General features: G+C 38.4%; 1 protein-coding gene across 1 annotated transcript in view; it reads right to left on the bottom strand.

The window, feature by feature from the left end:
- PCDH15 (protocadherin related 15) overlaps positions 1-26,854 on the bottom strand; it is a gene marked incomplete at its 5' end in the record, with an annotated part of 435,974 nt that overhangs the window by 394,277 nt on the left and 14,843 nt on the right. The window contains 2 exons of the mRNA XM_081330024.1: positions 12,900-12,965; positions 13,578-13,592. Coding sequence (XP_081186150.1) covers positions 12,900-12,965; positions 13,578-13,592 — 81 coding nt within the window. The remainder of the gene's footprint in view (positions 1-12,899; positions 12,966-13,577; positions 13,593-26,854) is intronic.

A 26,854-nucleotide genomic window follows, 5' to 3' on the forward strand; every position in this document is an offset into this window, starting at 1 on the left:
TTGGCAACTGATTCATATTTATGATGGTCCCAGGGTCATGTGAACTGACCAAAACCTGATGCAACCACCCAGCAAACGGGGGAAATAAAAACCAAATACCCCCCACCCCTGTTGCCAATCCTCAACAGAAATGCTCACAACAATGAAAACCTCGGACAGGAGGAAGAGCGTTGCCGGGTGGGCAGGCAGGTGTCTTGCTCAGCTGTGGCTTGGGGGACACTTTTTTCACTGCCATTGCAACTTCGAACAATCACTAAGTGAACTGTTGTAAGTCGAGGACTACCTGTAGTTCATCACTTTTTTCCTTTTTTTTTTGGTCATCAAGTTTTTGACACCTTGCTAGGCGACTGGTGGTACTCAGATGTTGCCCTATCCTAAAAGTGGTACAATGGGTGAAAAGGTTGAAAAGCCCTGTTCTAGTCCAGCCCCCTGCTCAGGCAGGAGAACCAATACTGTCTCAGACAGGTGAATGTCTAGTCTCTTCTTGAAAATCTCCAGTGATGGAGCACCCACAATTTCTGGGGGTAAGCTGTTCCACCGGTTGATTGATTGTCCTCACTGTCAGGAAGTTTCTCCTTAATTCCAGGTTGCTTCTCTTTCTGATCAGTTTCCAACCATTGTTTTTCGTTCTTCCCTCTGGTGCTTTGGTGAACAACCTGTCCCCCTGTGCCTTGTGGCAGCCCCTCAGATACTGGAACACTGCCATCATGTCTCCCCTATTTCTTCTTTTCTTTAGACTAGCCAAACCCAAGTCCTGTAGCCATTCTTTGTATGTTTTACTCTCCAGGCTTTTGATCAACTTAGTTGCTCTTTGAATTTTTTTTTCCAAACTCTCAACATCTTTTTTGTGATATGGTGACCAAAACTAGCTGCAGTATTCCAGGTGTGGTCTTATTAGGGGTTTGTCAAGCGGTACTAATACTTTGTGTGATCTTGATTCTATGCCTCTGTTTATACAACCCAGGATTGTATTAGCTTTTTTGGTAGATGTCAATCTCAACTGAAAAAACTGAAATCTTTTTTTTTCTTCCAAATATTCTTCTTCAGAGAATACTTTATACCAGAGGTCCCCAAACTTTTGGGCACCAGGGACCGGTTCCATAGAGAGAGGTTTTTCCATGAACTAGAGGGTGCGTGGTTTTGTGTGCTGCCTGCATCCCACAGATGGTTCTTTGCTTGTTTGTGAAGACCAGTTGCTGGTATGCTTCCAGTATTGATCCACGGACTGGGGGTTGGGGACCCCTGCTTTACACTGGATCTTTTCTACAGAATGTAGTGACTTTAGCTGTAGTTGCTGATGGTTCGTAACATTTCAATTGCAAAAACTGCATTGGCTAATAGTTGGCTTTTGAGTATAATAAATATTGATTGTCACCCTTACATAGTTTGGACTCTGGGTAACAATAGAAAAAAATACCTACTGTATGTAAATTTGCTCATCGAGTAAGATCTGGCAGAGAGAACTTACTCCTGTTTTCAAAGTTCTTGGGATTACTCTTAGGATCATGGGGCATGTATCCCTTAAGGCAGATCACTCAATCTGGACAAGGATTACAAGAATCCTTTCTTATTGTCACAGGATATAATGACATAATCTTGAAAGTATGTTCAGAGTTTATAAGACTCAAGATGAGGTTGAATTACTTTTTTTAAGTGTTCTCCTTTCCTTTGACTGAATTGTCTCTTATCTTGCTTTATACCTTCTTCGGTGTTGTCAGTCTCTAACAAGGCTTTCTCCATTGCTGCTCCGACTCTTTGAACTAGCATGATCCTGGGATTGGAACTGCCTGGGCCATTCTATCTTTTGGAACGCTGTAAAGCCAGACTCTTCTGAGGGATTTTGAAGGGATGGTTTAAGTTTTGTTCCCTTTGAAAAGACACCGTATGTTGTCTGCTACTATAGACAGCAAGGAAGATAGGCAAAAGAGGATAAAGCAACAGAATGAGCTACATTTGGAAATGGCTTAGGCATTTCCTAATTCACAGAGATACAAGGAGGAGGAGGAGGAGTTACAACGCAATTAGACTTTCAAGATTCTGTTATTATAGCTAGCAGTTTCAACCTTCCTATGAATTTGATTTCTGGTCTACTTTGTACGATAGCTTTTACTGACTGCATTGCGTTATATAGATAGGTAAAGGTAAAGGTTCCCCCGCACATGCGTGCTAGTCGTTTCCAACTCTAGGGGCCGGTGCTCATCTCCGTTTCAAAGCCGAAGAGCCAGCGCTTGTCCGAGGACGTCTCCGTGGTCATGTGGCCGGCATAACTAGACACCAAAGGCGCACGGAACGCTGTTACCTTCCCACCGGAGTGGTCCCTATTTTTCTACTTGCATTTTTACGTGCTTTCGAACGGCTAGGTTGGCAGAAGCTGGGACGAGTAACAGGCGCTCAACTCTGTTACGTGGCACTCGGGATTCGACCCACCAAACTGCCGACCTTCTGATCGAAAAGCTCAGCGTCCTAACCCACTGATAACCTTTATTGACATTTTGGCACAATGGCACATTAAAAATTAAAATTAGTTGCTTGCTCTCAAAGTGTATACATACATAACACACATTTAAACATACTATATACAACATATGTATTGACCTACACCCTTACATGTAAGTAACATATAAATATTAATCACATTATGTATCTTGAATACATAATGGAAGGAGGAAGCTTTAGAGTTCACAAGGTTAATACTGTCTGGCACAACACTGTGACTGAATCTGGATGTTCTGCATAGTATTAATATACTAAGTTGTATATTAATGTATTGTTACTGTATTGCATTTTTCTTTTTTTAACTTTGTTATTGAGTAAACCACTGAAAAATTGCCATCTATTGGAGCACAATATAAAGCTCTTTTTTTTCTGTACTGGTATACGTTCAGTAAGAGCCCTTGAAATGATTCATTAGGATAAGACTGAGAAACTGAAAGAAGCCATGATTAACCAGTTGAAAACAATTAATGCCTGTAAAGTGTTGTTAAGCACTGCATATTAATAAATCCCAATCTTTGAGGGAATATATCAAGGGGGGAAATGTCAGTAACTACAAAAGGGGAAATTGTTTAGAAACTGGTGCAATAAAAGATACCACAAACAGAGGTTTTATTTTAAGAGAAACAATATTAGGAAGAAGTCACATGTTAATTGGTAATTGGCAGTCATTTGCCTACTTTCTATTCAAGTTGTAGACTAAGGGCAGCTGTGCAAGTTAGTGCCTACTGAAATCAAAGAGTTGTTCTTCTTAGCCAACAGACTGCTCACTTTTTCATATTTAAAGGAACTCAAGAAAACCTGCCAGGAGCTAGAATTTTACATTACATCTATAACTAAATGACTAGCAGGTGGCTTTGTGCACGGAAAAGCTAGGATAAATATTAACCAAACATTTACCAGCTTGTCTATTGTCTGTAGCATTATTCTAGGGAAAATAGGGTTTTCCACAAACAACAGATTTATGTTTCATAGTGCAAAAAGGAGCAAAAGAAACAAGTCCCACATTCTTGTAAGGATTTCTGTGTTATAATGAATAGATTTGCAGGGATATATGTGATGCAAAATTATGTCCTTTTATTCAGCATAAGGCTGGGGAATTTATACATCCATCCATAGCTGCTCCTGCTGTGATAAATTATTAAAAAATATTCATTTCCTTATCCTGGCAAAATAAGTATTGCTTAGCCTCAGATCAACATTTTTTTAATTTCTCAAAAAGTTCAAATTCTTTTGTTAAAATTCTGAAAATATGCCTTGCTGCCTCTGAACTAAAGTTACCACCCAAAAAAGATTTTCTGAGGTTGTGTCTTTCCCTGCAAACTTATTCAAGTGAAAAGTAAAGTATGAAAATGATACTTCATTATTAGAAATGCAGGCAATGATTTTGTATTTTGTACAAGATCTGCACTGACATTTCATCGATTGCTAGTAAAGACAAACTGAAATGAATCTAGTGGGAGTTCCATTCATATGAAATGGTAGTTAAAATGAACTGTTTAACTCCCATATTCATATGTCTTAAAATATAAAAAATACATACTATGGAAATTTAGAAAAAAATATCTTCCCACTCCAGCAGTTCTAGTAAGAGGACATGCTGCAGGTTCTGTCATTTAGGGAACTACATTGATCAGGATTATAATAATCAATATTTTTGCATTGAAATGGCTGAATTAAAGAGAATAAAAGAGTTGTAATAACATGTAACTACCCATCGCTCCGGAGAACACATAACAGGAAACCACAGATGGGGTGCAATGGGTTTGCTCAATAATGTTGCTTTCTAAATACACTTCTAAATGTATTTGTGAGAAACAATATTGTGACACTTTCTGCCTTTTAATCTACTTTTGTGCAAAGTATTTCCTACTTGTGTAACCAAATAAAGTATAAATCATTTGGAGTTCTTACAGCTTTATGGGAGGACCCACCTTTGTCCACATCTGACTCAGAGAGAATTGAACTCTGCTTCTTTGTTCATGCCAGGCCAAACTTACATTTCCTGATTGACAGTGGCCCTAGTGAAAGATGGTGGGTCTTCTCAGCTGTGGCACTGAGATATCCCAACATCTATTCCAAGGTAAGACTTGCACCATCAGTCATGGTTTTCCAAAAGTCCTTGAAAACATGGTTGTACCCAGTGCTTTTTTTGTAAAAGAAAAAGGTGCTGGAACTCACACATGTCATACAACCTGCCTTGCCTACCCTACAAGGTTCCATCCAAAAAAGGTGCCGGAACTCCGTTCTGAGCGTTCTATGAGAAAAAAAGCCCTGGTTGTACCATAAGGTCAAGGAATTGGTAATTAGTAAAGTGACTCCATTATTATTAACATCCCTTCGCTATTATTTTATTTTTAACTGAATTTTATAGATTTTAATTTATAATAATAATATTTTTTATTGTTGAGCTGTGGTGGCACAGTGGTTAGAATACAGTACTGCAGGCTAATTCTGCTGACTGCCAACTGTCAGCAGTTTGGCAGTTTGAGTCTCACTGACTCAAGGTTGACTTAGTGCCTTCCATCCCGAGGTCAGTAAAATGAGGACCCAGATTGTTGGGGGAAATACGCTGATTTGGTAAACCGCTTAGAGAGGGCTGTAAAGCAGTGAGAAGTGGTATATAAATCTAAGTGCTATTGCTATTTTTTAAAAAATTACCACCCAGAGTCACTTGTTTTGTGAAATGGGTGGCTATATACAGTAAATTTGAAAAATAAACAAACATGAGGCCCTGATAAAGCAACTAGCATAGGAACATGTTTATTTTGAAAAGAACATTTATTTATAATGAAGAAGCACTTGAATCATTATTTCTCTGAATATGGAATTCATTTTAAATAAGAGGCACACTGAAAAATATTCTATTTCAGTATATTCTAATTCTGTTCTAGTACTTTAACTATTTAGAACAAAATCTTGACTGTGAATGGTAGCCCTTTCTACCATATAATTGAGAATATATATATAGCTAAGGGTGCAATTGCTATGTTCTTGAATTTTCTCAGCTTGATTTTCTTTCCGCAGCGTTTTCATTAACAAAAAGGTAACATCATCAGCACTTTGACCTGGAAAAATGAGGCTTACTTTTAAACAGCCCTTTATACTGCTAACCTTGTGTGGTTTCAGGCAGGATGTGATGATTTGCAGTATTGTTCCTTCTTTGATTGGCATTCTCTAGTTCTTATTGTGGTGATTATGTGCTGATTCCTGCTTATCTGAGTATTGGTTTTTAGGTGTGTGACAAAGTTGTTTGCCCCATTCTTTAACTAATTTGGCTGTTCTTTTGGATGGTTTATAAATGGGGTTCATTTCTATATTGCTAAATTTAAAATTTACCATTTTAAATTAGAAGCATTAGCACTTACATTTTTATGCCTAATAAAGATAATTCCTGAGGGCTGTTCATGACCATAGACTTCTGTAGTCCATGACCATTAGCAATTACTATCCACTGCCTCTATTTCAAAAATATTAAACCACCTTTAGAAGGCACAAATTGTCACCAAGTCAAATTTGAAAGCACTTTGATCAGAATGAAAGAGTGGTGTGAACGCCGAGGTACCTTGGATACTAGATATGGCAAATTTGAGTATACAGTACATAAAGTTCTATAGACTGGCCAACTATGCTGTGGCCTTTTCGAATTCATGAATGAAATATTTTCTGATATTTTGGACAAATACGGAGTGTTGTTTTGGGTGATATCCTGTTTTTTTTAAAGGAGACATGTTTTTGAATGAGACTCATGTTTAAAGTGTTTTTGAATGACTAGCAAGACAATTCTTTTTCTCAAATTTGAAAAATCTAATCATCCTTAGATGGATTACTTGGATTACTGGATCTCAACAGAAAGCACACAAATGGATCCTGCATCTATGCTGACATGGCAAGTACCTAGAAATGTGAAGGATATTAGCATTTTTATAAAGGAAGTTCATCTCTAAGGTTCAAAACATACAAGTCAACTCTTTCAACGCTTAATGGAAGAATTTAAGTTCAAATAGTATACCAAAAAGCAAGCAGTGTTTCAGGAATTGAAACCTTTTCTCTTCTTAGCTGCTGCTCAAACATACAGAACTCTTCTAGTTCTTTGATGAACAGGAAGGAGAGGAGAGGAGATTCTCCAACACTATCTGACTTGCAGCAATATATCTCTATTGACCCGGATGAGTGGCCAAGAGAGGGTAGGGGATTGAGACCTTAGTTGTTTTCTATGGCACCTTTCCAGTGTTTCCCTTGACAGGAGAGAAGACTGAACCTGGCCAAGCCAGGGGGAAGAGTCAAAAAAGAAATTAGTCTGGCATCCCTATATGGGCGCAAGAGGATGAAGTCCAACCCCCACCCTCCTTGAACGTCTTGTACTTTATCTAGTCTCACTCAAATGGAAAACGTTAGTCTGGGAAGATTCCTGCATATAGGCTTAGGCAATAAAACAAACCTAACTGAAGTCTTCAAGCATGGGTCTGATTGTTTGTTCCTAACAAGCTTTGAAGAATGTTAGCCTTGGTGGCGCAGTGGGCTAATGCCTCCTTAAGTAACACCAGCTGCCTGCAATTAGTGCAGGTTCGCATCCCACCAGGCTCAAGGTTGACTCAGCCTTCCATCCTTCCGAGGTAGGTAAAATGAGGACCCAGATTGTTGGGGGCAATAAGCTGACTTTGTAATAATGCCGCTTGGGGGGGGCGAAAGCCCTAATAAGCAGGCATATACATAGAATGAAGGCTATTGCTAAGCACATTGGTTTGTGCTTAAATTGTAAGCTGCCCTGAGTCTTCAGAGAAGGGCGGGATATAAATGGGATTAAAAAAAATAAATATCCTTTAATAATAGAGTCCATAAGTTTTGTTTCCTGACCTGGATTACTTCAAGGGGTTGATAGTTTCTTTCAGAGAGTGACTAAGGGAAAGAAGGGGGAGCTTGCTTTTCCTTCCTATGTCGCAACAATTCTTGGATGGGTATATGGACGGATTTACTTAATCATTTAAAGTAACAAGTTCTAAAGCCTGAGAAAGTTTGCAAACCCCTGTCCTTGAACAATGGCACAAATAAAGACCAGAAAAAGGACTTAAAGATTGGCAGAGGATGAGGAGGAGAGATTGACCATCCTGGAGCAACAAAAATGGCTTACTTCACAGGAAAGGAAAGGAAAGGAAAGGAAAGGAAAGGAAAGGAAAGGAAAGGAAAGGAAAGGAAAGGAAAGGAAAGGAAAGGAAAGGAAAGGAAAGGAAAGGAAAGGAAAGGAAAGGAAAGTGCTAGAATGAAAAATCTATAAGATATATACTCTTGCTCTAGTCCTCTTTCTTTCTCTCTCTGTCACTCATGAACACAAACACACATAATCCTACTGAAAAGCAGGAGAAAACAGAAGAATTCTTGTTAATTTCATTCCAGTTTTGTTTTGGTTTTTTGCTGGGCTATTCTGGGCTATTCTTGAATTTTAAAGAATCCAAATCAATGCCAACTGCATTTTAAAGAGAACACAGTAGACTGCATTTGTATATAGTGGTGGTGGTTGTGATGGTGATGATGATGATAATTGTGGCTGCTGGGAAGTTTTTATTTCTTTTTTCCTCCTAAGAAACTACTGCATGGATGTATCAACTAAACTCAAAAAAGTGGGATGAGAAAAAGAAAAGAAAAGCCTATCTACAAAGTTTTACAGATCTGCCTTGCCGCAAATGAAAGATTGCATTCTTGCAATTTTAAATTAGATGGAGTATAAACCAACTAACTATATTAAACTATGTTTTTTTTAATCAACCATCTTTATAAATAAACTAATTGTAAACCAAAACATTATGCTATCAATTTTAAAAAATAGTGAATTGGTACCATCATTTCATCTGATCTCACTTTGTTTCATCTTACTGCAATTTTGAATTTTAAGCTTAAGTTTGGATTGATTAGGTCAAGTATTAATTAAAAATCAAGCAAGTTTATAGTAAGTTGATGCTCACTGAATTTGTGAGTCTGAAAGGAAATTTGGCATTAATCTCACGGTTAATAGGTAAATCACGCATGTCTTCATTTTCTCTGGACTACCTCTTTTATCTTTTACTTAGTTGCAGGGGATCTCTGAATATCATCAGACATCTTCAGCAGACATGTGTTTAAACTGTGGTCTTATTAGCAAGGAACAAGACTAATGCAGTGCTATGTCCCTATTAAGAAGAAGTCTCACTGAGTAGATTAGCGCAGGTCAAAGTTTATTTCATTCTCTTTTTTGCTTTCTGTACACTAAAAATCTCATTATTTTCTTGGCAGCATTCTAGAGCAATATTAAATTTGTTGTCAGAACTGTAACTCCTATTGATTTAACTAATCAGTTCTATTGTAATAAAGCTCAGATATAATTTTTCAGAACACAGATAAGTGGGCAAAAGGCATCAGGAAGGAGTGGCAAAGAAAAGCAAGTGATGAAGGGAGGAACTTATACTGTGACACCATGACATACATTTTGTTATTTTTGCATTAACATGGCTAGCTGCTGTGATGGTGCAGTGGTTAGAGTGCAACATTGTAGGCTAACTGTGCATTCCATTACCAGAAGTTTGATCTTGACTGGCTCAAGGTTGACTCAAACTTCCATCCTTCCGAGGTCAGTAAAATGAGGACCCAGATTGTTGGGGACAATATGTTGACTCTGTAAACTGCTTAGAGAGGGCTGTAAAGCACTATGAAGTGGCATATAAGTCTATTGCTAAATATGGAAGCCAAGAGTGGACAAGGCAGTTGATTGGCCTACTGGTCGTTATTGATTTCCTAATTAAAATGGTGCCTTCCTTTTAACATAGTTTTCCTGGAGAAAAAATCCTCTCAACTTTCTGTCAATGTCTACTCCAAAGTTGGAAGAGCTGGAAAGTTTATTATGCAAGAGAATTTCATTCTACTTTAATTTTAAAAAGGAATATATTCTGCTTAAAGCCCAAATCTTTTTAAGTCAGAAAATTTGTAAAGAAAGTCTCATTTTATGTTTTTTTTTCTATTTGAATGGCTCCTAGAGTGATGCAGACTTTTTTCTCAGTTATTTCCCCCTTCTGAAATATCAGTCCTTAAATATCTGACTTAGTAAGAAAGCACCCTATTGTACACTTCCATAAAAACAGAATTCCTTATATTCTTACTATTAATTACAGAAATACCTGTCATTTTAACTGACTGATTTATGAATAATGGATTTCTGTCTATAACTATCAATCCAGAAAGCAAAATGCTTTCTAATGCAACGTATGAAATAGCTTGTAAGAATTTAAAAATGCTTAAAACAGTTCTGATTTTCTTTCATTATTTTAAAAGTATATCTGAAAACCTACTCATTGAATAGCCCTAAATTTTAAAAGTGTTTAAACCAACAGATGGCTTAGTATTATAAGAACCCTGTGGAATAATTGCATTAATGTTTCCATTTCACTGAAATCAAAAGGAGCTTATGCTGTGATGGACGTCACCTCCATCTACCTTAGGAAGAAATGTATTTTAAATAATTAAATATCTGTACATAATATATTTGATTATCGTTCGGTTTATTACCAGAATATCCTAGGTGGATTGAAGCATTGTTGCTGAAGTAGGACTGAGAGCAAATAATTTAGGGGATTTTAGAGAAGAAATCTCTAAAAAATATACTGCTCGATAAGTGTTCAGCACATGTTTTATTAATTTAGAACTGAAAAAAGAAAGGTTTACTACTCGAAGTACACAGGACAAGTAAAAGGTAGTGGACCCTGAATTTAAGAAGACTCTCTCCTGAAATCACAAGTAGTCAGAAAAAAAAAATCCCCAAAGACAAAAACAATTATGTATTTCCATTACACTGAAATGTCCTCCATATATGACCCTTGGTCTGTTCCTCTGTGATTCCATAACACATTCCTTAGGGAACCATTTTTCTTCTGCTAGTCCTTAAGCAAAGCTCTTGAGCTCAGTTGGATTCACTCTATTTTGTTTTTAGTTATCGAATTTTATACTGTCTGACTTCCCAACAGCTCTGCGTGTCTCACGGCAACTAAAACAAGGAGAAACAATAAAACCAATTACAAAGATAAAAGATGATGAGAACAACAGACCAGATGGGAATGAAACAAGAGGATGTTGCTTCCTTTCACCAAAGGGGATGTAATGTGAGCTGTGAGAATAACCTTGAGCTGCAACCAAGGCAACAGTCAGATAAAAGAAATCTGAGTTCAGGGCAGGAATGTAATTTGAGAAAGTGTCTCTGACAGGAAACCTTCCCCTCCCCCCCCTCCACGAGTTTTTATAAAGCTAAAGGAAGGGAAGCGGGAGCTCATTCAGACTTGCAAAATTCTAATTATTGTAACTTTATAATAAAATTACTATTAAAATGTATGACTTTGATTTCCTAATCTGGTCTACTTTCAAGGGCTGACACTAGTTGAAGAGCCAGGTTTCACAACCTTTTTAAGTGTTTGTGTGGGGGTGGGGAGGAGGTATCTAGATCTTGGGGGAGAGAACCTCATTCCAGAGGGCAGGTATTGCAAAAGGGAAGAAGCAATTGGGGGTTCTGACAGATGGCTTGTTTAACTGAAGGAACCCTGAGCACATGAACCTTGCAAGATTGAATTGCCTGGGCAGTTACTTCAGGAGAAGATGGTTCCTATAACATGTAATATTCCCTACATACGGGCAAGGGGAATATTAAGCACATACCAACATTTCCGTAAAGATTTAATATGTTTTGTTTATCAGGGGAAAATACTTATGACAAATCTTGTTCATCTTTTACATATCGTTATTGAATATGAAAAGTGAAATTATTTATTTATAATTCTACTATTCGTTCTGCAGTACAACCTAATTAAAAATGTGTCTCTGTGGTAAACTTTTGATATATTCCTTTGACTTAAAAATAAAGTTTTTCCCCCCAAGGCAAGTCACCAGGACAACAATAAAACTTCTTATCCTGCTTTTTAAGCCCAACACTGGATTAAGATCACAAGAAGTTTGACACAGGAAAAAAAGAACATGCAGTATGTGTTGAAAAGCTAGACTGTCAGAAACTTTGATCATAGTTTACCCCAAACAGAAGAATCAAAGATTATTGGATCTTGAAATTCTCAAAACAAAATGACATTTTTTTTTACTTCTTTTATTTGTCTCTTGTTAATTGGTCAGGAAACCTCAACCTGAAGAATAACTTTTCCAAACAATAGTGTGCTGCATTACTTCCTGGATGCCTTCCGTAGTGATATCTCTCAAAGTCTACAAATGATCAAATGTCATAATAGAAGCACATGTAACTTCATATACATTGCAAGAAAATAATTTCAAAATATTGTGCTGCCTCATTCCTCCCCCTCTCACACATCATGTATGGCAAAAGTTCTAAAGGTGTTTATTCAAAGCCCCCAGAGAGGTCCTCAGGAAGCACCCCAATTGCATGGGTCCAGATTCCCAGATCAGTAGAGCAAGGGTCACTGGATAACTGAGTCCAATGGACACACAGAAAGTCCAGGAAAGCAGTCCAAGAGTCAAACAGGCCAGGATGCATGGCACAAATACAGTACATAAGGCACAGAACTGGGCAAGTTGCTCCAGCAACACTCAAGTCCTCAGGGCGGGGTTAAGTAGGCAAGGCAGGTGCAGCCATTCATGAAAGGTGAGGTTGCCTCCTTATGAGTAGTCAAGCTCAGGGGTTCCCTACCCCTAGTCCGTGGACCAGCAGTAGTCCGCAGCATGCCAGAAACCGGTCCGAGCGAACAAGCAAAGCCCCATCCGCAGGATGCAGGCAGCACACAAAACCATGCCCCCTCTGCTCTGTGGAAAAACTGGTCCCTGGTGCCCAAACGTTGGGGGCCTCTGGTCTAGCTGACCAGCATCGTGCCTGTCTCCTTTTGGTTCTACATGTCCCTGGATCAGGAGGAAGTGTGGACTCCACCTCCTCCTCATTGCTAAGGGGCAACAGCTGCTCCCAGTCCTTGCCTGGAGCCTCCTGACCAACTTGATGCAGCTGTGGCTTGCCTCCCTCAGCCTCTCACTCTTCCGATTAACCCTGCTGAGACTGCTCCATCAGGCTAGCCTTCTCTGAGCCCCAATCCTGACCAATACTTGGTTCCATGCTTTCTTCTGCAGATTCAAACTCACCCTCCTCCTCTGAACCTGCATCCGGAGAGAGGTGGATCCATGACAAATATTATGGGCCATCCCTCACCTTATTTCCTTGCCTTACTTGGGAGAATTAAAAATGTTGGTTATTTTCCAAGAAAGGAATAAGGAAAAATACTTTAGGAATATTTATCACTGAAAAGCATGTAAATTAGTGAACTCAGTAAAGCATAGGCAAAATGCACTCTCCAAATGGAATATAAAGCCATTTTCTTGTTAATAATGTATATATTAGTTATGGTGTCATCAGAAATAATCTCATAATTTAGATAAATACTCACCATTCCGACTTTCTTCATCAATTGGAACTATTGTTGCTGGAGGACCTGCCCTGGCCAACTTGCAGTCTGCAAATATAAAAATAAAAGTTATTCTACATGCCATAAATTTTGGCATATAAAACAAAATTTATTGGTAATCATTTTAATAAGTATTGTGAATATAGTTATAAAACAATCTGTGCTAGGTACTGTCAACTTCCACAATGTAAAGCCAGATTTTGCCTGACTCTTAATTATGACTACCTATAATCTTTAACCAGGAATATATATTTCTTTATATCCAATGTGCCTTGTTTTGCTAATATTCGCTTCTTAAATTTCATATGTTTGGATCATATCGACAAACAGCAGGTCTTTACCATAACACAACACAATAAAAATAATTGTTTTGGTTTTAATCATGTCTTGTGCTAAACAGAAATTACTGAGGAAGAGTGGGTTCAATCTAGACAGATATGATGTGATGGTAATTTAAACCACAATAAAAACAGGGGGGGAAAAACGATTACAGAAATAAATCATAATTAAAGTTTCACAAGAGAAAGACACATAATTGAAATTGAATTGCAACACAAGTCTCTAGTTAGAGCGAATAGAATTTCAACTAAGTTTTAAACAGAGCCACAGTGAAAAAACAGACAAGAAATTTTCAGGAAGTTTCACAGTTGGCCTTCTTACCCTCATACTGCCACTCTGCAAGGAAGTTAAGAGTCATCAGTGGAAGCAAAGCAGAATAATGAAAGAAAATAAGTAAGATTTTGTTATGATTCATTGACATTTTTTAAAAGCATATATAAAGCAGTAAAAGTCAAGAACCGAGGTAAATGTGTAACAGTACAAACAGTTACCCGTAATGAGATAGGTTTAAAAATAAACCACTGGAGGCCTTTAAAAAAATTGAGAACACATGAAAACAAAGTGACATCTAACAACAGAAAGAAAAATTAAGTCAATAATGCTTTGAGGAAATGAAATAGCAACTGCTCATTAAAATATCAAGAGAATTTATCAACATCAAGTTAATGAAGGATACAAGATCAATTAGTCAGGTTTCTCCAAAGTGACTTCACCATAAATATTACTTCATGATCTGAGCCTAATAACTGTAATTTCAATATGCAAAATGAGGCTAATTTTCAAAGACAGAATGATTTCAAATTAAAAGTTTTGTTTGTCTTGAGCAGTTTTGCAGAGTTTTCATGCTTTGAAAACAATTTGGAACTATCGAGTTAAGAGAAAAGATTGCTGTTAATGAAGGAAACTTAGTGGTTTTTCTGGGTTGTAACTTTTTGAAAAACAATTATTATCCCTGGGGATACCCAACTCTCTGAACTACTTTTAGACACACAAAAAATACTCAGTTTCATAACTGAAAAGGCATTTGATAGTGTTGTCATAATGTTTTATAATGTTGTATAAAGCCTTTCATTAATGATGTATTGCTATAATGATGGCAGGGATGACTAGTATAACAAGCTGGCTTGATTAAGTTCAATTAGATCAAAATGGAATTGTGTCATTTGAATTTCAGCATGTCATAGGAATCCAATCTTGCCCATAAATTACTAATGAGGAAATAATTTAAATCTGCTCCCATGTTTTATAATCCAGTTTTATTTCTCCAAGATTCTAAATCATGACTTTGCAAAAGACTTGTGGCCTCAAAGTTTCTGTGACAGATAATAAAATAATGTAAAAAATAGTAATATTCCAAAAAAAATGGTATATCAAACATCGGCAATGACATCTTTATATGTCATCATGTAAAATGTTGATAAGATATAAAGAATTCAGCTTAATACTAACATATATCTATTACTAGTGCACATGTCTCATTTATCAGAAAGATTTATTTCAAGCATAAGAAGATGATGTATAGAAGGAGATCACAACAGTCCAGATCATCACAGGCAAAAGGTAAAGTGTTAGATGACGATATATACTTATGGCAGTCAATGAAGATCTTAATTATGATGTGCATTATGAACTGCAGCAAATTTTATACTGAATCTCCAGAATTATTCCTACATTTATCCATTCACTGTACTAACCAATTCCATTCAGCCTTTATGCCTGAATACATATTTAATTTTCATACCTTGCAGGATTCTCTTTACAAAAAAGGTATCAAGAAATATTATTGCAACCTTTATTCCAAAATGGATAAACCTGGATTGCCTAAACTTCATACAAGATAGATCTCATGTTCAAAAGAACCTTGGGCTTTTGAATTAAATTTTTACATCAATGACCATTGAAATATATATATTGCTTGCGTCGAAAAGATATCCAGCTGTAATATTTTTATAGAAAACATTCATACTTTCTTTTTTTTCCATCATTCATGTTTTAAATTAAAAATATTTGTTGTGTATATCCCATCTGTTCTTTAAGGATAGTGTTTAGATGGCTGTTTTATTCTCATTGTCAGAAGTAAATTGATCAGGAGTAACCATAGTGATCTTCATGGACAAGTGGAATGTAGCTATTGATGCCTACAAGCCTTATCAGGACTCTGTCTCTCTATAGCTATGGCTGATGTTGACTTTATTATTTATGTTTACTTCTATTATTACAAACTAGAGAACCTCATCTTACACCTGAGCTGCAGATATTCACCACTATTGCAAACCTGTTTGGTGTAGTGGTTAAGGAATCAGGATAGAAACTGGGAGGCTGATTCTAGTCCCACCTTAGGCACAAAGCTTGCTGGGTAACCTTGGGCCAGCGACTTTCTCTCAGCCCTAGGAAGAAGCAAGGGCAAACCATTTCTGGAAAATATTGTTCCAGACAGTTTCTCCATAGATATGATTGAACAGAAGAAAAATGAATACAGTATTTCTATTGCACTGCAATCCCAGTGGTTCACAGAAGTTACAATAACAATTAACACAACCATGACATATCTATCATAATAGATATGCTAAGCTTGTAAGCCGCCCTGAGTCTTCGGAGAAGGGCGGGATATAAATGGAATTAAAATAAATAAAATAAAATAAATAAAATAAATAATGAAACCCAAATATATACGATAAAGCATAAAGATTGCAAAGTTTGAATTGAAAAAAATACTTCGTTTCCTTGCACATGGCGGGGGCAGATCGCAAAGGAGAAGTGGCATGGGGCTGGGAGTCAAGTAAGGAAAGAAAGGCAAGTTTCTGGGGGGAGCAAGGATTTCTTTCCTTACCTGCCCCACTTGTTCCATGGCTGCTTTCTGCTCAGACGTGTTGTGCTTGCCAATGGCCCGACTGCCCACCTCAGCGCCCCCCCTCCCCGAGCCTAGTAGCTCCACCTGCTGCTTTGGTCGGCCTGCCGGCCCCCACCTCAACACCCTGCCCACCTCCGCCTAGTACGGCTGCTCCGGGGCTGCAAGGGCTGGCCTGGCATGGGAAGGTCATGCGCCCCACCCTCCCGCCACCATGCAGGGTAAGGCTGCCAGGCCTGCCCCCGCCCAGATGCCCTCGCCTCCCCCAAGCGCTTTTTTATTAACCTGGCTTTCAGCTGCATTCCGTTTCTCCTTTCGCTTCTCACCCTTCGCCACGTCTTTGTGGGACTATCGATTAAAAAAAATATGTTCCATCAGACTAACTTCTTGAGATCACGCGAGAAGTTAGAAAGTCTCATGGAACTCTTTTTTTGTCTCACAAACACATGGCGAAGGCTGAGAAGTGAATGGAGGAACGGAATGCATCTGAAAGCAGGTTAGTAAAAAAACGCTTGGGAAAGATTTCAGCGTATTTGAAAGATCAATCGCAACAGAGATACACTGTGGAGTGGAAGAGATGGATAGATTATATTCAGAATAAATATGGGACTAAAGTTTCACTTAGCGTTTGAATAAGTAGCGGATTTATATGATGTATAATTAGCTTGTAGTTATTTTATTAAGAGTTAAAGTGTGATAGAATTTAATATCTTATTGTTGTTTGCATATTTTAGATTATGTTTGTTTGTATTTTTATACCCTGTATTTAGCTCTGGGAAGTCGAGGAGGGGGGAGGGGAGGGGAGAGTTGGGGAGGTTTGGGGAGAGGGGAGGGGGAGGGGTTTTGTATTAAAAAATGTATTGTAAAACTTTTCAATAAAAAAAAACGCTTGGGAGAGGCGGGGACATCCGGGTGGTTGCAGTTGCCGCAACCTACCCTGCGCGGCTTTGGTGGGTTTCTGGCAGGGGGAGGGAAGCAACTGGTCTACCACGATGCTAGCGCCACCACGTTGCTTCTCCAACCCATGCACAGGCCCCGCCCCACCCCTCACATGGAGCCCCCTGTTGTCCTATCCTCTCCCAGAACCGTTGATCAGCTGGAGCCCAGCGCTGATCCTGGCACCTCTGCAGAGCCCCAACAGACCTGCAGCTCCAGCTGTCTCCTCCTTGGGCTTTTGCAGTGCTGCCAACACTTTGACTCATTCCTGTTCACCCTGCTACACGTACCACTTATCAGGTGCTTGTGTACCACTGGTGGTATGCATACCATGGATTGAAAAGTCCTGGATTAGGGGACTGGAGGCTAAAACATATAAGGAACAGTTGCTGGAATTGGGTATGTCTAGTTTAATGAAAAGAAGGACTAGGGGTGACATGATAGCAGTGTTCCAATATCTCAGGGGCTGCCACAAAGAAGAGGGAGTCAAGCTATTCTCCAAAGTGCCTAAAGGCAGGACAAGAAGCAATGGATGGAAACTGATCAAGGAGAGAAGCAACCTAGAACTAAGGAGAAACTTACTGACAGTTAGAACAATTAACCAGTGGAACAACCTGCCTCCAGAAGCTGTGAATGCTCCAACACTGGAAGTTTTCAAGAAGAGACTGGACAGCCATTTGTCTGTAATGGTATAGTGTTTCCTGCCTGAGCAGGGGGGTTGGACTAGATGACCTCCAAGATCCCTTCCAACATCATCATCATTATTAATTATTATTATTATTATATTATTATTATTACTATTGTTGTTGTTGTTTTGTGTTGTTGTTGTGTTGTTGTTAATATTAATAATTAAATATGCCATTTTTCACTCATGTCTCAAATCTTTTGTATCAGTTGCATTTTCTTTAAAGAAAGTCTGTTTTGTTAGCTCAGTTTGCTGCATGTCTGACTTTATTTTACAAAATAAAGGGAATGCAGGAACTAAAAACAAAGTACAAGGATGCAGGAAGTAAAAATATATAAAAACTGAGGAGCTGGTTAGCAATTCACAGCTATTTTATGTCTTCTTTCCTCTATCACATAAATGTTTCTTGATATAACAACCAACCAGGTGGCCCACCTGTTCAACCTCTCCTGTAAATCATGTTAAAATGAAAATCAGTTGGCAGTTGTTTTTTGTATCGAGACCTAACATGTCAATAATATCTTGGAATATTTAAATCTAACTAACAAAAAGTAATATTAGTAGTGTTAGTGTATGCTGTAAATCTCAATAAAAGATTTAGGATTTCAGCATACTAGAAGCTTTGAACTTAGTCATCGCAGCTGACCTTCATTTTGTCCACTCTTAGCTTAAAAACAAGTTTCTTTGCAAATCAAGCTTCTTCCATAAACCTAAATGCAGTGCTATGTTGCCCTATAGCATAAAAGAAGCATTAAGAAAATGCAATCCTTGAAAATTGTAAGTAAATAAATAACAGCTCTTTGAACGTGCTGATTATTTAAAGGAAACTCATAACACATTTGAAAAATATAACTTTACCACACTATTTTTACAAAAGTCTTAGTCTCATACACTTAAAGAAAGTGTTAATTAAATGAGCTAACCCATGATTGTATTTTAAGTATTTTCAACACTTTAAATTATCTGCAATGGCAAGTGTGAAAACAATAACTCACAATGTTTATTTGAAATTTCAGCAAATTAAAATAAGTATGCCTTCAAAAAAAAAGGCACACAATAATAGTAATAACTCTACGAAAATCAAATAAAGCTGTAACTTTCCTTTGATGTATAAGGGCATACTGCCAGCCTTCGAGGTGGATGAAGTTGAATACCAAAGTCTTGAATACGAAAACTACCTATAACTAACTATTGTTAGAATGTTACGAGTACAACTCTGAATATGCCTCTCCTCTCCTCTCCTTTCCTTGCCTATATCCTAAACCAGGGGTAGGCAACCTCAGCTCTTTTAGGACTCATGGACTTCAACTCCCAGAATTCCTGAGTCAGATGTGCTGACTCGGGAATTCTGGGAGTTGGAGTCCATGAGTCCTAAAAGAGCCGAGGTTGCCTACCCATGTCCTAAACAATACCAGGGAAAAAGTACAAACTGTCAGAATACAGCTAGAAGTGACCTTCTGATCCAGCCCCCTGCTCAAGCAGGAAACCTATACCATTTCAGATAAGTGGCTGTCCAGTCTCTTCTTAAAAAGCTCTAGTGGTGAAGCACTCACAACTTCTGAAGGCAAGCTGCTCCACTGATTAATTGTTCTGTTAAGAAGTTCCTCCTTAATTCCAGGTTGCTTCTCTCCTTTCCATCCATTGTTTCTTGTCCTGCCCTCTGGTGCTTTGGAAAATAAGTTGACCCCTCTTCTTTGTGGCAGCATCTCAAATACTGGAATATTGCTATCATGTCACCCGTGTTTCTTCTTTTCTCTAGAATAAGGTAAAGGTAAAGGTTCCCCTGCACATGCGTGCTAGTCGTTTCCGACTCTAGGGGCCGGTGCTCATCTCCGTTTCAATGCTGAAGAGCCAGCGCTTGTCCGACGTCTCCGTGGTCATGTGGCCGGCATGACTATATGCCAAAGGCGCACGGAACACTGTTACCTTCCCACCATAGTGGTCGCTATTTTTCTACTTGCATTTTTACGTGCTTTTGAACTGCTAGGTTGGCAGAAGCTGGGACGAGTAACAGGCGCTCACTCTGTTATGCGGCACTCGGGATTCGACCCTCCAAACTGCCGACCTTCTGATTGACAAGCTCAGCGTCCTAACCCACTGAGCCACCGTGTCTCTAGAATAAATCCTGCCACCGTTCTTCATATGTTTTAGTCTCCAGGCCTTTAATCATCTTAATTGCTCATCCACACTTTTTCCAAAGTCTCAACATCTTTTTTTGTGTGTGATTTGGTGACCAAAACTGGATGCAGTATTCCAGGTGTGATCTTAGTCTGAGATCTTTGTCAAATTCCATTGTTGCTTTGGATTCTTCTCTTACCTAACTGTTCCTTGACTACGGCTCTTCCTTCTGCTCCTCAATGTTATTTTCACAAACATATATAAAGTTCTTTGGGGGGGTTGATAGGCAGCTGAAATATATAATGTGGTTACTGAGTGCAGGGTGCCTAGAGGGAGAATGTGAGTACAGTTAAGTAAAAAAGAGTTCCAGAAGAATATTCTCTTGACATGGGAGGAAATAATCTTGCTTTTAATTTATTATTATATTCTAACACAATATCATGGGCAATATCGTGGAAGTCATGGGAACAATGGATATCAGCCTTTGAAAGTCATCTGCTGAGAGACCATTAGGCTTCCTTGTAAAGTTGGTTGGCCACTGTCAGAATAGAAATACTAGATGCACCAGGGATCTCATCTAGCAGAACATTGCTAATGATTGTGTGTTCTTATTAAGAAGTGGGTTATATACAACAGCACAACTTCATCTATGAACATATTCATGGACTACAAAATTCATGTGTACCCAAACAACATAAGATAGAAGAGAAATGATAGGTGAATCAATTCTAGTTTGGTCTTGAGTAATGTTTGCTCATATAGCCAGGGGTTAGAAACATAGCTGATGGATGAATCTAAGATGAAGGGTTACGATGGCCAGAGGCAATATGAACGCACAGAGGCTCTCATACCAAACATTATGTACTACAGATCTCATAGATCAAAGTCTACTCAATTTGAGTGATATGATTTTGCTTTATCATAACTGGAAGGGAAAGAAATGCCTCTATAGTAAATCTGTGGAGGTTTCTGTTCTGAAATTATTATAGCTTCTTCCAGTATTCCAAACTATTTGTCAGTGAATTGAAAGTGTACCATCTTATAGATGACATGTTTTTTTCCTCCACAGAAGACAAGTGAAAAATCTTGTGTGGGAACTGATAATCTCATAAAGGAACAAAATAGCCTTCTTTTGGCAGGAGGAAGGAAAGTATCTCCAATTTGAAACATTTAAATTAGTCTGGAAAAGTATAATAGTGAAGCAATTATTTCTATTCATTTGTCTGGAAATTATTTTTTTGCCTTAAGGAATCATATCAGAATCTATTGTCCGGTATGAGATTGGACTGCAAGATTCTAAACAGCATTGATATGCATTCCCTCCATGTCATCACCTGATACCTCCAACTTCAATGCCTGTTTAAAGGAACTCCTTAAAAAAAAGAAGTTTGCTTGTATAGCTATATAGATATCCCAAATAATATGTTGATGTAAGGAATAGGAATATTTATAAGTTCTGCATAGAAATTCCTGTGCTGGATACATGCTTGAAAGATCTACATTCATCTAAGAACAGATTTCCAACTTTTGTGCAGTGTTTAATATGCATAGAGCCAAATAAACATCATCAAGTCATGCAAAGTCAAGAGGCTTGCTCAGCCTCATATCTCATGGGTTTTTGAAAGCCATTTAAGTAGTCAATTAAATTTGAACAAGCTTTTCCCAGGAAGTTGTTTTGGGTAACTATGAGGATTCAATAGTACATCAATAGTACAGCCTTGGTGGAGCAGTGGGCTAATGCCTCCTTAAGTAACACCAGCTGCCTGCAATTAGTGCAGGTTCGAGTCCCACCAGGCTCAAGGTTGACTCAGCCTTCCATCCTTCCGAGGTAGGTAAAATGAGGACCCAGATTGTTGGGGGCAATAAGCTGACTTTGTAATAATGCCACTTGGGGGGGGGGCGAAAGCCCTAATAAGCAGGCATATACATAGAATGAAGGCTATTGCTAAGCACATTTGATTTGTGCTTAGATTGTAAGCCGCCCTGAGTCTATATAAATGGGATTAAAAAAAATAATTACTTGCAATCTTTGGAAGTGGTTCAGCTTTTTACATACCAGAAAACTGCAATGGTAAGTCTTGTGTGTATGATTATCACCTTGTTTTTTTAAAGGATGCGGAATAGACAGATAGCTACCCTGTGGCTGCTGTACATGCCTTTCAAGGAAATTGGAGGCTGGAGATGAAATATTGGTAAACTGAAAAAGAAAATACAAGTGGATACAAAATAAAAACTATTCCATTTTTACAAGATGCTATTTTGGGGGCTTGGTTGATTTAGCACACTGTAAAAAGCTTGCCTCCTAGAGTTGTGTCTGTCTTCAACTGCTCCATCTGACTTCTTCAGAAAGACTAAAGTAGTGACCATTAACATTCATCTACTCCTGACCTCAAACATAGCACCATTTCTCCTTCCCAGTCCCTACAGGTCACTTTGAAGCCAATAACTATTTTCCCTCTCAGCATGTTGAGAATCACCACCATTAACCAATTAGTGGTCTTCTTCCAGTTGATCAATAGGACCTTGCAAAAAAAAAATAGTAATTCAGTCAGCCGCCTGCTCAAATTGCGGGCAATTCTAGAGTAGAATGTTATCAGGAAATCAGTTTGTAACCAAGCTGTCTTCCCAGGGCCCTTAACTTAAGTTTATAAGCTGGTCGGCAGTTTGGAGGGTCAAATCCCGAGTGCTGCGTAACAGAGTGAGCACCTGTTACTCATCCCAGCTTCTGCCAACCTAGCAGTTCGAAAGCACGTAAAAATGCAAGTAGAAAAATAGGGACCACTACTGTGGGAAGGTAACAGCGTTCCATGCGCCTTTGGCGTCTAGTCATGCCGGCCACATGACCACGGAGTTGTCCTCGGACAAGCGCTGGCTCTTCGGCTTTGAAACGGAGATGAGCACTGGCCACTAGATTCGGAAACGATTAGCACGCATGTGCAGGGGAACCTTTACCTTTTATAGTGAAGGAAAGGAAAGGAAAGGAAAGGAAAGGAAAGGAAAGGAAAGGAAAGGAAAGGAAAGGAAAGGAAAGGAAAGGAAAGGAAAGGAAAGGAAAGGAAAGGAAAGGAAAGGAAAGGAAAGGAAAGGAAAGGAAAGGAAAGGAAAGGTTTTAGGTAACAAGACCTGAACTTCACTGTAAGGGTATATCTACACTGCAACCATATTAGTCTCCCTTTCCACTCTGATATATAGGAAAAGAATATAGGTTAAAAATGCCTGACATTCTGCACATCTCTTTGTTCCCTGCCAAAGAATAATTCTAAATAGCCAGAACTATTTTTACTTTTGTGAAAAAAAGTCATCATTTCCTTTAAAGGACCTTGGGGTGGTTGAAGCTGAGAGAAAACAGGAAGCAATGAGAAAGCTCTGCAGAGCTTCAGATTTCAAAAAGAAAAGATAGCTTTTTTGCAATTTGGGTAATACCTTGGCTAAGCTAGCAATATATCAGTTCAGCAGCTGAGCATAGCCAATGTCATGAGGTCAGGAAGGTTCAGAGATGCTTTTAAACTGGCACAGCAACCTTGGGTGGAATTGTCCTTAGATTAGAAGCTATTATTTTTCAATTATATATCACCTTGAGAGATTTAGTGAAGTTTGTACAAATGTAGCAACTATGTCATGAGCACAGATAGTACAATTACTATTTTTATTAGCTGCATATTTTTGTATGAGCCTTGTGCTTTGCCTGCTTGTGTTAGTTTATATTGCTGGGGGTAACTTACAGTACTTGTGCCTCCTTGTTCAGTCGGAAATGTGTATAAACATGTGGATCTGAAATGTATTTTACACATTATCTCAAACAAATGGGCATTGTTCTTCTGTCAATGGCTTGCCCCCGAACTTCGTTCATTTCGCCGGGACCTGAAGACCTGGTTCTTTGAGCTTTCCGGCCCAGGCTGAGAGTTCTAATTGGGGTTTTTTATATTTTTTCAGGGATTTAATTTAATCTTTTTAAATTGTTTTTAATTTTTGTATCGATGTTTTAAGTACCCTGTAAACCGCCCTGAGTCCTATGAGAATAGGGCGGTATATAAATTCAATAAAATTCTAAAAATTCTAAATTCTAAATTCTTGAAGAACTGTTAACTGGGTTAATCTCAATGGCCATTATGCTAGATTCAATGTCCCATTAGGGGTAAAGTAGGGACGTGGTGGCTCAGTAGGTTAGGACGCTGAGCTTGTCGATCAGAAGGTCGGCAGTTTGGCGGGTCGAATCCCGAGTGTCGATCAAAAGGTCGGCAGTTTGGCGGGTCGAATCCCGAGTGCCGCGTAACAGAGTGAGTGCCTGTTACTCATCCCAGCTTCTGCCAACCTAGCAGTTCAAAAGCACATAAAAATGCAAGTAGAAAAATAAGGACTACTATGGTGGGAAGGTAACAGAGTTCCGTGAGCCTTTGGCATCTAGTCATACTGGCCACATGACCACGGAGACGTCCTCGGACAAGCGCTGGCTCTTCGGCTTTGAAACGGAGATGAGCACCGGCCCCTAGAGTTGGAAACGACTAGCACACATGTGCGGGGGAACCTTTACCTTTACCTTTAGCAGTTCTGTGAAGTTCAAATATTCCCCTTATGTAATTGGGTCATACAATTTATCATAGCTGTGCAAAAGTTACAAAGTGCATATTATTGGATACAAAACAATGAGTTAGTTAATACATTTAATTAAGCAATTGGTTATTTTAATCTTGGTTACTTAAAGAAGCCAAAATACTTTGTTTCTACATTACACTAGACCAAATCTAAATATAATGAATGGCTTGGTTTGAAATTTAAATTGAGGCTGTTATATTGGCTGTATGACTTCCTTTTCCATTTAAGGAATTCTGCTCATGGATCTGATCACAGAGGTGGATACGTTTACATAACATGTTCTTGTAATGATATGATGCTTTTATTACAACAATTTGCCAGCATCTATGCACAGGGAGATTACAATTTCAAATATATGTTTTGCTTTATTTCTGGTATAAGGGAAACTCTGAAGCAAAACTTAATCCCAAAGGATTTTGATAGGCTTTGGAAGTGAGTCAAACTAATTTTTAAGTGATGGCATGGTTTTCAGTTTTCAAATTAAAACAAATTATCATAGCCATATACAGCAGTTACAACATTCTTCACTTTAAACAAGTGACTTGGGCAGGTCTAATATTGGTGACCACAAATGCATTTGCCAGTCTACTATTTCAGTACAACTGTTACATCATACTTATCATGGTTTTATGGGGGGTTGTCAAGTAAATATTCAGAGAAAATATCAGAAACACAAATTGAATTTCTGAATTCAAATAGGAATTGGTTCATTTCTGCCATTTCTTCAGCCATTTTTTCATAGCTGTACAATAGCTATCAAAATGAATTGTATTAACTTCCTGTTAACTTGTTCATCATATTGTGAAGAGACTCTTCATCAGGAATATTGAAAACTTTCCCTTCTTAAAGACATTTCTACTTAAATATAAATCAAAACTACCATCATCCTTAAAACTGACTGCAGCTTTCCATTAATTTAAGCAAAAAAGATAGGGCATGAGAATGGTGCTCATTTGTAGCACATAGTCACCCTCACTCCAGGAAATAAAAAGGAACCAGGGGAATAGAAATTTATTTATTTTTCATAAACTGTATATGCTGTGATTTAATTATGGCAAAACAAAGGAAGAAAGGAGATGATCAAGTTGTTCATTTTTTATTTTTGGTGGATTTACAAAGCAATGATAACACCATGATCAGTACAAACAAGTAAAACAGTTTCTAATTTTGATATTTAACAGTAGGGTAAGTCACATTAAAATGGTGCATGATTAAAGATAAAAATCTTGCTGCAATACAAAAATAATTGCCACCCATTCCTAGGCACTTCTTAAAAGTGGGAGTTCCTAATTTTCCAGTAAAATGGATTTCACTGGATTTCCTATTTCACTAATTTTCCAATGAAAAGATCCATTCCTTTCACCTAATCCATTTAGCCTACTGGGGAAAATGGGTCAGAGATCAGGACCAGATCCAAGATTCACATTGAAGAAGATGGTTTTAATCAATATACGCTGATTAAAAGTGATAGTTTTCTGCTTCTCCTCTCTTCAAGGTTGGAAGAAAAACATCACATCTGAAATTAGTTATACTTCATATGAGTAAATGATCTCCAAATCTCTTCAGAATCATCTTCCTAAGTCAGCCGTTCATCAAGGTAATGTCACATACTTACTCCATGAAAATATCTGGAGCCAACTTGGATGCCACATTTTGTGTTAAGAAACTGTTATTTAAAAATATTTCTAGGATTACAAAGTACTAATGATTTCCACTCCTTAAACTTCATATCTCGGGAAAACAGTGCCTTGAGTGGTTAGAATGCTGGGCGGGAGGTTAACAGGCCCACGTTCAAGACTCAAGAACTGCCGTAGGGTGGGGTTGAGCTCAGTGGTGGGATTCAAATATGTGAACAACCGGTTCTCTGTGTGGATGCCGCTTCCGGAAGTCCATTCTGGGCCTGGGCAACAAAAAATTAGCTACTGGTTCTGCCGAACTGGTGCTAACTGGCTGAATCCCACCACTGGTTGAGTTCTTGTCCTTCACTCCTGCCAGGGACATGAAAGGAGTCCCCAACTGGACATCCCAACTGGAAATGGTGATGTCACCAGCTAATCCTTTTAACCCAGAAGCAAACTGCATACCCTGTCTGCCCTACAAGGTAGAACAGACCAAGAAATAGATGCCAAGCATGTCTAAAGTGAATTTAAGAATGTATATAGTAATAGAATCTTTCAAGTTGGAATGTGAACCTTCTCCTCCTCTCTCTTCTAACTTTATGTGAATTTGAGGAGGTATCTGAGATGCTTTTAGATCTCTTTCCCCTCATCTGTGTTTCTGTAATGTTATGCCTTGCCTGTTGTCACAGTAACAGATTTTCTTTCTCTCTATCAAGATCATCCTCTTTACTACAATTCCTAAGTTCTTAAAAAAATAAAATCCTAGAACTTGGACTAAGCAATATGATACCTATATCTT

This window comes from Vipera berus, assembly GCF_964194415.1.
Source record: "Vipera berus genome assembly, chromosome: 5".
Classification (NCBI taxonomy): Eukaryota; Metazoa; Chordata; class Lepidosauria; order Squamata; family Viperidae; genus Vipera; species Vipera berus.